At 41.3% G+C, this 12,744-nt stretch overlaps 1 protein-coding gene across 1 annotated transcript; it reads right to left on the reverse strand.

The window, feature by feature from the left end:
• Positions 1 to 4,150: 4,150 nt before the first annotated feature.
• dusp3a (dual specificity phosphatase 3a) lies at positions 4,151 to 12,421 on the reverse strand (the record flags this gene model as incomplete). Its single annotated transcript, XM_080835934.1, has 3 exons — positions 4,151 to 4,359; positions 7,962 to 8,185; positions 12,255 to 12,421. The coding sequence occupies 3 exons, from the start codon at positions 12,419 to 12,421 to the stop codon at positions 4,151 to 4,153; spliced, it is 600 nt and encodes a 199-aa protein (XP_080692060.1).
• Between the last annotated feature and the right edge of the window lie 323 nt (positions 12,422 to 12,744).

Raw genomic sequence — 12,744 nt, forward strand, 5'->3', positions numbered from 1 at the left:
ACTGTCTTACTTTGTACCATTTCAGCAACACTGGAATTATACGCCTAAATATTTGAGTCATACCGTGTCCAAATGTTCATAACTTAAAACATCTGTATAACATCAAAGAAATATTGTGATTAGTGGTTTCGGTGGGGGGGCTATGAGTGCATGTCAGGTGCCTTATTGTTGTAGGAGGGCTGTAGGGGTTACTTGTGCTCGATCCCCTACAGACGTGAAAGCTGTCTTCATGATGGGGGTCAGAGTAACCTGCTGCACGGTGGTGCCGTCATATCAAAATGCACAGCAGTTTAGCCTGACGTAATGTGGTGTGTTAGTTCAGGCACACCGAGAACTTGTAGCTGGGATCAGCTAGTTTAATTTAGCTTTGGTGAGTGAAGGAAGCAATTATGCAACTCATGCATGTGCATGTGTAGGGTGTCACCCAAGCCAAGTTCTGGGCGCAGCTTCAGTCAAGAGCATTCTAAAAACATAGGAGCTTTTTAAATAAGAATAGATTTGGAAGAGAAAAAAATTAAACAACAATCCATTTTCAGTTTGTTGTTGTAACAGCTAGAACAGATATTAATATCAGAAAGGGAATTTGACACTGTTGTTCTGAGAATACAAACAGCAACCGACCTGGAAACAAAGTCTGACCTTCTTTATAATGTCATTAAAAAACAACAAAACGAGATAACAAACTGGACTGCATGACTAAGTAAGAAGTGTAATCAGATTACTTCAGTATAATTGACAATTTTGAAGGAGTTTTTGTGCAAACTACTAGAGCTGGTCAACAGTAGGTGGCAGTGTTGCATCTTCCACCAGTTATATCATCAATTTAACAGTGTGTTCACCATAAACAATATCACTCTAAGTACAATCATGTTGAACCACATAATCACACAAGATCTCATAGTCATGCTCTAGCCAGTGCAGTCACTCTAAGCCAACTATATGCCTTAAATCAAATATTTGACATCTATAAGCCAGTTTCCCAAAGAGTCTGTGACAGTAGAATGTCCAACTAAAGTGACATATACAATCTTAGAACAATAGGTCAGAAATGGTGTCTTATTCTATCTAATTGACTAAGTGAGCTCTTTATTACTTGACAAAAATCATGCTTATAACTTGTCACAAGGACATGGAGAGTTATAGGGCCAAGTTGAGCTTCAAATTTTGAAAAATGTTTGTAAACATTTATTTCTATTAATTCATTTTGGCGCTTTACTTGGCAGAGAATCCTCATTGGTTCACTGTATACAATTTGTGTGTGTGAGCACACCGGTTATAGTGTATATAACTACAGTCATTAAGGTTGTACAAAGCCTATGTCTCCAGATTATACAGGAATGTTTATAGAGAAAGTGTGTTATATAACTGTATAGTTTGATTTAATTGTTTCTAAGAAAATAAAAAAAATTGAGCAGCAATGAGAAGCAGCATCGATGATAGGTGAGATCAATGGTAGACATAGCCCATGACTGTGTTAGCCTTTACGGCAGGCTGACAGTGGACCCTCTTACTGACATCACTGATGATCACCATGGCAACTGGCACAAATGAAAACTTTAAAAGCATCACAGTTATTACACAAAGCCATCTTAACATCTGCCGACTTACACATATATATTTAAAAAAACTAAAAAACAACAACCCATGAAACAAGAATTGTGATGTTTTCTTGATAGTTTTGACACATATATAAAACAGGCACTATATATATACGATATGAGATATGGAAATTCATAACATGTTATGATGAATTTTTAGTGGGAGCAGTATTTGTGGGTGAAAGTTATAACACTACAATGTGAGGTTAAGCTACAGAGACTATGCTGAATAGTTACCTTAACCAACTAACACATGTACTGATAATACCTATACATCATAGATACATTTATTATACATTCATATATGTCAACACTTAAATATGTTTATACATGTATATATCTATATGTATATATCTGTACATGTACGTATATGAAGAGAGGGACTAGCCTATACTGTGTCTTGTGGCACAACTTAAATTGTTTGGTGTGTGTATGTCTGTGCGTGTGTATGTGTGTGTGTGTGTGTGTGTGTGTGTGGTCGAGTGGAGATGTGTGATTTATGAAGGACCCTAGCTCATTGCGAACACACAAATCAGCCCTGGGGCCTATGGTCACAAGTTCAATCGATCTGACGTGGGGGAACTAATGATTTCCCGAACCCTCTTTTTTGTGCACTCAATTCAAATGGAAGTGATTCTGGTTGTCATAGGAAGAGACTGGCTGAGCCCCGCGTTAGCGTTCCCTGATCAGGATGAAATGTTTGCTGTGGCTGTGGGTCATAGCCACTGAGCTCTCTTGCCCTCACAAGGCCAGGCAGTTAGGACAAAACATCCCGCGGGGAGGAACATTTTTTGTTCATACTGCACACTCGTAGAGTACATCCATCCATAAATGCCATGTCCTCTTAACGATATTGAGAACAAGATGAGACACTGGGTGTTGCTATGTTAAATAGCATGTGGGATTACGCTCAGTCGCTAAATCAGCTCATAACTCATGTCGTTAATATAGAACCATAAGTGTAATAAATCTGTTATGACTGTGTTTTCCTCCATTCTAATAAGAATCACTACAGAATATTACTAATGGGTGTGCATATGGACCAAGGTGACAGCGGGTGACCAGTGTGTTCGCAGTTTTTGGGAGGTCTTGAATGGACATTTCTTTTAAAGGACAAGTTCAGTGTTTTCTAACCTAATTCCTAGGTGCTACAGTAATGGCATACTGACCATTGCCACCGACAATTATTTCGTCAAGTTTCAGTATACTTCAAACAGAAGGGAAAATACGTTGATGGAGGAAAACTCACAATGACTGTGGTAAGATATAAAATAAATTGTTTCATTTTTTTCATTCAGAGTTTGTTATTGTTCAAGTAAAACAGTTGATATATATTGTATAACGTTGTATTACAGGACACTGAGACATGTCAAAATGATAGTCAAAGTAAAATGCTAAAGGAGAGTTTGTTATTAAAACAGCAAAAGATAGAGCTTAACTTTAAAACCCTGAACCTTGCCCTTTAATGGTGTTTTGGCAGTGACTAACTGGCATGGCAAGGCTGTGGTTTTCTACTCAAGTGGGTTTTTATAGTAAATGTGCCAGACTATTTACACAACTGTTGTATGGGAGTAGTTGAGACAATGTCACTGCTGCACAGAACTGGATAGTTACCTGGACTCAGGTGTTCTGTCGTGAGTATGTGTACAGGCAAAGGCTAGGGGCTCCTTTATGATCTAGCATGGAATGTTAGTTTTTTTAATGGCATACTCAAAGGTCAGGCTCTGGGGTTAATTATTGCTGAACACTATCAGCAGAGACGAGTCTGATTGCTAGAAAACCCTCTGAGGATTCCAACTATCTAACCTAGTTTCAGGAAGAATGTGAGATAAAAATACATGGCATAGAGAAATTATTTTTCTCAAGTGGTTTCGAGTCTTCAATCTAACCCCAAAACAGCACTGACCCTGTGTGACATGATGGAAAATCTTGGTGCTCTGTTTAAGGAAGTCAAAAGACACTCCTGTTTTGTTAGGTGCCTTAACATTGTGACCCTCCGTACACATACAAGGTAGGGAACGGCAGTGGGAAACTATGGAATGATTGTGCTATCATCTAGGTTTCTAGAGGTGTCTGGGCCCTCAAGCTCCAAAATTGGACAATGCGACACATACTAAACTGTGATCACAGGAATGCTTAACAGGTGGAACAGTGACCGTGGTGAACACTATTCTGTACCTGTGGAGGTTTTTCTGTGAGGTGAGATACAAGAAGGGGGAAGTAATCATGACCAAAGCAGAGAGTGATGGAAAAATTAGAAACCTGCTTCCCCCTCCTTCACGGAAACTTACATACACCCACCCTACCACACCGGCTTGGTGATGAGTTGTAATGGTGATTAAATGTTTCCGGGATTATATAAAGTTGGTAAACCGTATGTGTGTGTGGTATGTAAGTACCTGTATAATTATACATGAGTTGTGTGTGTGTGTGTTTTTTGTGTGAATTAATCAATATGCAGCTGGCCTGGAGCAGATTTAAGTCCCCAATCAGCCCAGTGGTAGTTCACAGGCAGAACTGGGGAAGCCCCAGGAGGGGGTGGCATCCTCCTCTCATTTGGTCTTGAGTTTGCCCTCCTTGGCCAGCTTCTCATTGAGTTCGCACAGCTGGCGGAGGAACCCATCATTGGGCCCGATCTCTCGTTTGTGACGCACGGTCGCCACGGCAACCCTCACGTCCATCTTGTGGCGGAGCATGAGGTACGCGATGACAGTGGTGGGAGAGCGGCTATAGCCTTCTCGGCAGTGAACGTATATTTTCCCTGTGAGAGAGAGAAAGATTAACGTAAAACAGCCAAGTGTGATGCAGAATTACCCCCTAGCTTTGTTGTTAGTGCCTTTTGAGACACAAGTTGAGATTTACACCACACTTATCTCCAATTACTCTGCCTGTTAATGTTTCATCATTTAATACATACATCATATTATAAACAACCTGCTAAACACAATTGCAGACAGTCCAATAATGATTTATCTATCAGCATCTCTATTTCTGGTATTTAGCACATATGGATCAAATCCAGAAATCCAGCTATAGCTGCCTTGGTGAGGCAGATATTGATTGTTTCCACTAGTAGGGTAGGAACATAGAATAGCACAGTATGGATCTGAGTGTGAGTAGGTCAGAGACAGGTGTACAGTGGTAAGAGGGGGATGGAGAAGGAAAAGGAAGGGAAAAGGAGAAGGGGGCGGTGAAACATATGCCATGTCTGTTCAATCTGGGCCTGGCAAAGCAGCCTTGGACAAAGCCAACGTGGAGCTGACCTCTGAAGCAGACAGGCAAAGTCAACCCACATTCTCACCAGCCCTACGCCCCACAGAGTACTGGTGCCAGCCAGAAGCCCCCACCCTCCCGGCTTCCCTCTGCCTCTTCTACACACATTCATTATCGACCTGCTCACGCCCCTGGAGGAATTCACCTTGCCAACTTCTATCGTGCTGGTTCTGCAGGATCAGCAATGCATCTGAAACCTGATCTCTCTCTACCTCTCTCTCTCTATCTCTCGCTCTCTCACTACATCCTTCTCTTTTACTACCTTACTATCCCCCTCTCTCTTCTACCTCACAGGAGTGTAGCTCTAGCACTGTACTGTAGCTTGATCAACTTTGTTAGCAGAGGGATGCTGCTTATGCCATAGCGATGACCTTTTCACAATTTTAAATAACCCTTCCTCTTCCCTACAGATCAATGCAGAGCGGAGTGTATCCACTAATCTGCTTGTCGGATGCGTTAGGAATTCAGAGCCACAGCGGTGGAGTAGCCTCAGACAGCTGCCACTCCCTTTTTCGCTCGTCTGCATTCTGTCAGCAAGCTGCAAGGCCGACACCCTAACCCTCCCTCAAGCATGCCTTGTCACAAATGTCACTTCTGAAACATCGCCCTGGTTGCAAAGCGACAGCAAATATTCTCCCCAAAGTTTTCTCGCTTTCGTGCTCTCCAGCCTATTCCCCCATGGACGATCAATGTCCTCCCTCAACAGAAACAGCCAGCTGATTTACAGTGTAACGAGTAGCACTGCCAAATTGGCAGAGAATTAAGATGCTTTATAATTGCACTTCTGTGTCAGAGATGGCATAAAATCCATGCCATAAAACATCAGGCTGAGGGCACCAATTAGACATGGCACTAGAGGTGAAAGATTTGAAAGTATGTTCTTGAGTCGAGTCCAAGATTACTGTCTTGGGAGGCATTCCAGTCCAGGGCATTTGTCAACTGCTAAACAACCTCAGGGGTATTCCCAGAGTGCACAATATACTTGTGCTTCATTCCTGGCAAAAATACACTTCTGCTATACACTTTACATAGACACTCTTAATACTACTTTGGAAACGGCACTTCACAAAATCATTCCATATGGAAGAGGTGTAAAAAGATAAATATCTCAACATACTGAGGAAAGTATTTAGAGGCTTGCGCAACATTGTTATCATTGTTCAATAAAGCTTCTCACTCTTGGGTTATTACCTTTCTCATAAACTTTATCGCCATGACCACAGTGTCACAGCTCTGTGGTTAAGATTTCCCCAGTTAGGAATCTATTTATGGTATTGGAATGAAAACACTACCTGTGTTTATAATGTTTAACATTCTTCAACCACGGGACTATGATTGTTTTGGGTTTCAAGTCATTCCAGAAATGTGTCATCATTAGAAAAAAGAAGGAAACTATTTTGGCATGACTTAAAGAGGGGAAAAACACTTATTCATGAAGGAATGTGGCACAACCTGTTCCTCAAACACAGTTTGTATGCTATAAAAGCTGGTGTGATGACTCAGAGTCCACTCCGATTCACATATGGTGTGTTAAGTAGCAGAAAGGGCCTTTTTCTTTGTCCCTATAACATGTGTTTATTATTACAGTGCATGAAATGCCCTGTATTGTTATTCCTAGGCTTCTTCTTCTTCTTATTCTTGTTACCTTTTTCTGCGATTAATTCAGCCCGAACCGCTTAACGTAGAAACTTAATTCAAACTTTGTCGCGTAGGTCTTGTAAAGGACACTTATGCTATGTATTTTTCACTTTTCTAAACTTTATACTTTTTAAGATATTAAATAAAAACGAATCTAAATTTCCCCATTGACTTACATTGGGCCATTATGACATCATAATAGGGTCTTTAAACTGGCTTGCACCTGTGCTTCACTGACAGCTGCACCAAATCAAAGGAACCTCTTCTCTGTCCCACTCAATTTAACTGTAACTAGGAACATTAAGACACCTTCCATTCTCTACTTTTTTTTCTCTCCATCTCTCCATCTTTCTCTCTATCCCTCTCAGTCTACTTTCTCTCACACTCAATCTCTCTTCTTCACTCCATTTTTATCTCCTTTTTTCAATATTTTCACTCTCTTTTTCTCTTCCACTCTTCTTTCCTTCTTCCACTCTTCTTTCCTTTCTTCTTTCCTTCTTCCACTCTTCTTTCCTTCTTTCACTTTTCATTCCTTTGTTCACTCTCCTTTCTTCTTTCCTTCTTTCACTCTTCTTTCCTTTCTTCTTTCCTTCTTCAACTATTATTTCCTTCTTTCACTCTTCTTTCCTTTCTTCACTCTTGTTTCTTTTCTTCTTCCACTCTTCTTTCCTTTCTTCACTCTTATTTCTTTTCTTCTTTCCTTCTTTCACTCTTCTTTCCTTCATCCTCTCTTCTCTCCTTTCTTCACTCTTCTTTCCTTTCTTCTTTCCTTCTCCCACTCTTCTTTCCTTTCTTATTTCCTTCTTTCACTCTTCTTTCTTTTCTTCTTCCTTTCCTAACTTTTGCATTTCATGCACTGGTATTTCCTTCAGGAAATGCATTTTCTAGTTATATTTTGTTATTCCTAGTAGCTATATATGGAATTTTCTTACTTTGCGCTGTGAAATCTGATTTCTAAGATTCAAAAGCCTCATGTTTAAAACTTGATAAGCTAAAAGCAATGCTCAAATCCGTGCTGACTGATCACTACTGATTAAATCATGACCCACTTGTACACATATCTACAAGACATTTTCTGGGTAAAAGTGGGTACGTCACCCTAGCCATTATCAACAAAATCAATACACATAAACAGGAACATCAAGCAGCGGAGCCTGTAACATTAATACAAATTCCACAGAGATATCTTTCGGTCTGCTCTCCTGCATTAGCAAGGCCTAAAAAGTCCACCAACCCCACATTGATTTCATTATACAATGTTAGTTTGCCAAGAAGCTTAGAGATAATAAAGAATTCCTTATGCTGTTTAAGTTGTTCCCTGATAAGAAGCATAAGGTTCCATTTGTGTTTTCAAGTGTAGGAACAAGTAAGGTGATGATTCCAAAGTTCAGTGAATTATTATTTAATCTAATATGGAGAAACCAATAGAGAGCAAAGCCCTTATAAACGTACCTTTACCAGACAGGGCCTTGTCGATAAACTCTGCCCCCTCCTCAAAGAAGGCACTGAGGTCAAATCGCTCTGTGTCGTTGGCCTTGATGCCATGGTAGGTGATGTCGGTACCTGCATAGAACTCTGCATTGGTATTCACATGCATGAAAGAGAAGCCCTCTGCTGTGTTGAGGATGTGCGTCACCCCTAGCTTCTGCAAACGTATCACATTCTTGGCCACAAACCTAAGACAAGAGACAAAGGGGAAAATATGAGACAGTGAGGTTCCTCGCAATAAAGACTCAGTGTTATCAGTCAGGGAATTTCTGGGTTAAGCAAAAATAGCTCAAGAAATCACAATGGCAGATTTATTTAAGTGTTGAGGTCAGAGTGATGGAAGGCGAAAAGCCTCCCTGCTGTTAAACCCCAGACCGTGGTTATGAGTTCTCATGCAAAGTGCCAAGCCATTTAAATGGTTGAAAACCTTGGCTGATTGTAGGAACAAGTCTCCAATATTATATTATGCTGATGGGGCCTGTGGACACAATGAAGAAGATCCAACCAACTAAAAGTCCTGATTGTGGTTGCAAACTATGGAAGGATTATCAGATGTCAGAAATAACTATCTGTTTTAGAGGGCATCAGGGAGGGAGACTTGGCCCAAAGCAGCGTGCATACGCCATACACCAGTGAGATCTTGGCCATTGCATCGAGGCAAACAGAGGCCTATAGGCGCCCCACATTGTGCCTGAAACAGGGCTAGGTGCCCATAGAGAGAGAGAGATGGGCGGGGGACTGGAAAGTCCCATAATCCTACTGCTATCCAATACCTGCAGTCTTTACCCGTTAATATCCATCCCCTGCTCACTCTCTCTATCCCTCTCTCTCCTCCCTTCCCTTTTACCTCCAATTCCAATCCATGATAAAAAATAAGTGTTTTACACAGTGTCTATATTACAAACCATTGGATGTACAAGAGCCAAACATTTGGGTGAGCACAACCCAAACAATGCCTTAACGGGCAAACACACCAGCATAGTTTCTGCATGGCGGTAGCTGTGGCTCATTAAACAAACTGGCAAACATCTGAGTCTTCCTGATCAAAAGAGAAAAAAAAACTTCCATGCTCCTTTGCCTTTTATATAAATAACAAGCTCCACAGGCAGGACTCTGTGACCTCTTCATGGATCCCTGGGGATGGAGATCCGGAGGCTCCCCCTCCCCCCCTTCACACCGGCTGGCTAAGATGAAGATCGAGTCTGCCACCATTTTGCTTTATGACCGTAAGATGCGGCTGCCCATCTGTCTCCATGTCTCCTAGCCCCCAAGGCTTCTCTGCACTGATGGAGCCGTGCTCCGGTACTCTGAACATGGACTCTGATCTGCTCCCTGGAACCCATAACTTACCGTCTGTGTACGCATGCACACCTGAGTAGATGACTCAAATGCAAAGCCCTGGTAGACTGGAGCAATATTTTTCCATGAACACCCACTGGCTGTGGAAACGTGTCAGTGTATGTAGGTGTCTGTGTGCATGTGTATTTCTATAAATGCTCAGTGTCTGTGTCTACAGGGGCTACTCCAAGTTGTTTCTTTGCCTAGAGCTCTATAGGCCAAGTGAATGTGGGTGGCTTGTGAGTGTGAGTTTGTGTGTGTGTGTGTGTGTGTGTGTGGGAGGGGGTGGGGGGGGTAATTCTTAGCAGCTCTGCTCACCTGGACTGTACTGCTCTCAGAGCTCTGCTAGCTGCCGTCCATGCCCATCCATTATTAATATAATCCCCACAAAGAGAGCAGAGGCGTGCAGGCAACAAAGAGCTGCCCATCGCCTTAAAGTGCAGCCACTCCATCAGGGACTAAAAACGCTGGCTAATATCTGTATGGAAGCTATTTCTATACTGTAAGTGCAGTTTAGTCTTTTTTTCTTAACAAGCTCTGTTACTTTTACTGTACAGAATGTACTTCACTACAGAACACTCAAGCACAAGACATCTTCCTTCGTCGGAAATGTACACATAAAAACCCACTGGGTTCCTCTAGCTCAAGAGGTAGAGCAAGATGGCCAGATCATGGGTTTTATAACCAGTAGAAAATGAGACGGTAGATACCTTCCCAGTATAGTGGGTTACATTGGACAAAACAATATGCATTCCAATGAAAAGCAATAAATGGATCTGGACTGGGTTTTATAATGTAGGAAGTGTATAGTGCAGTATAAATGCTCATTATTATCAGTTTCGACTGGCATTTTTGTCCAATAGTTTAGATTTATATTTTGTCCCCTCTTTCTTTGTAGTTTTGGGACAATTCCACAAAAATAATCAAATTTGATTATAACATTTATAGCCATGTAACTACAAGAATCAGAATCAGATTTTATTGGCCAAGTAAGTTTGAACAAACAAGGAATTTGACCTGGTGAACTGACTCTCAATTGTGCTTACACATAATATACATTACAATAAACCTACAGTAGTGTTAACCTTATAATGACTTAATTTTGGACAAAAATGTCAAAGAAAAAAAACTAAATAATTATGCAAGCAGTGTGGCAATGCATCTCATTTTTGGGAAACTATCAAATGTTTGGTAAACTGTTAGTATGTGAGTAAGTCATTTACAAATATTGATGTTACATAGAAACCTAATCTATACAAACCTAACCTTTACAAATATGAAATTATCTTTCATATATCCCCCTCTCTGTAGACCCCCTGACATAACCTGAATCTAACATTCTATTTACAAATTTTGTTTAGCTCCAGGTGTTCATCTTACAAAATAGCTTATACCAACATGAGATGACTTCACACTCCTGATACACTTAAAGCCCTTCTTATATTGCAGTTAATATGGCTTGCACTCCTCTAGGTTTAGAGACCAGCTTCAGAACTTGCTGTAAACTTGTCAGTTGGCACCGTACCCGATGCAGATTGCTTTAGCTGTTCTAACAGAGGTAATGGGTTTGTACTGCTGCCCTTCTTCATGCTCAGCTGCCACAGAGTAGACAAGCAGTGCACGGGACACAACAGAGAAACTTCCAGAAGACCGTTACACCCCACTCTGTCACTATAACCGCCACAAGTCAGACTCAAACAGTAGACGGGGAAGCTGCTGACTACCCAACCAAGACAAACACCCTGCACATACTAGAGAGAATAAGCGTGAGCTAGTTTAACCTATCAGATCACACAGAAGTACAGCTTATTAACATTGTCTGGTCAAGCAAGTATTGTTCCAAGTATTAAAGTTCCAAGCCCAAAGGTTTACAAGTACAAGGGTTGTACAAGAATAAAATAATCTGCACATTTCTGACTCACGTAGGACAATAGCCTATAGGTATCCACCTGCATCTCTCTCTCTATTTTTCTCTCTCTCTCTCTCTCTCTGACTTTGTGTTGTAATATAGTGTATACATTCATTTATTCGCCTACTTAGAAATAACATGTGTCTAAATATTATACCCAAATAAAACTTGGTGAAGAAATTAAGCATCCGTTAATCAGACAGGTGAGCAAAATAACACCTTAAGCTTTCGTGTGTAACCCTTTGTTCTTCTGTAGTAAGAAGATGCACTCCTTTTATTATCGTGTATCTCCAGACTAATCAGCCACTAATTCCTCGTGTTTCGGTCATGCTTGTTTCTAAGAAGCTGAACAGTTTATCTCTTCTCTTCAGAAATTATTTAGCATAAAAGAACACGTGATTGTTGAGGGACGGCACGAGTGGAGAGATGAGTGATCTCCATGAGATAACATTGAGATGGTGGCGATAATAAAGCATGGTTGCCGTTACATTCAGGAAAAAACAAGTCTTCATATCGATTCTTTCTCGGCGCAATGTAACCGTAACCATGTTGGCGAAATAATCTTTTAGTTATTATTCCATTACGGTGTGTTTAACACACGTTCTACAATATTAGCTTAAATTGTGACACTTTAATAATCCTAGTTCAAAATCCTGTGATATGCATTTAAATCATGTAATGTAATACCATCCTGCTAGTGTTGTAATGCAAAAGGTTACTATTAACACTGTGGTCTTTGGGTTATGTATTATGCATTGTGTGCGCGTTACCTACTTTAGGGTGAGTTGTAGATGATAAACCTGGGATTTCTGAATGGATTGGTTGGCAATCTGGACGTCGTGAATCACCCGTACAGCTATTGAGGGGGAATTGTAAGGTAGGCTGTGATGCGTTGCTAAAACGATGAAGTAATCGCCTACCTGTCTGTGTCATCAACCCAGTATTGTTGGTGTTCGGAAGTAAATGTCTCAATAGTGTTCCCGAAACATAGATAAAAGATAGAAACTTACGCGTTGCCAATGTAAATCCGGGGAAACACCTCGTTGAAATGTTGTGCTGGTAAACTGTAAAATCCGCTGCCGTTTGACAATAGCTCGTTGAGTTGTTGCACAGTAGCATCACCGTCTGGCACTCTGACTTCAACCGGTAGCTTGGCCGGGCTCTGGTGTTTCTTCATGTTTCCAACGCTGTCTTGCCAAACCGATAATCAAGTGCCAGGTTACTGTCGAAAAAGTGTCAGTTTTCGAGTATGCTGCATATTATCATTCAGTAGGGAGACGCCTTTGCCTCGCTGGCTGAAACGCACGCTCCCAAGCTCGCAGACACACCCCGACTCGCCCACCGGCGGTCAGACGCTCTACAGATCGGAATTGGCGGAGGACAGCGACACGCGCACCAGGGTGGCAACCGAGGAACGATAAACAAGGCATTGAAAGGGGCGTTAAAGGAGCCGCTCTGTCACGACGCATAGCTTCGACCGTAACAGTGTACTCTGTTTGT

This window comes from Sprattus sprattus, assembly GCF_963457725.1.
Source record: "Sprattus sprattus genome assembly, chromosome: 3".
NCBI classification, from domain to species: domain Eukaryota; kingdom Metazoa; phylum Chordata; class Actinopteri; order Clupeiformes; family Clupeidae; genus Sprattus; species Sprattus sprattus.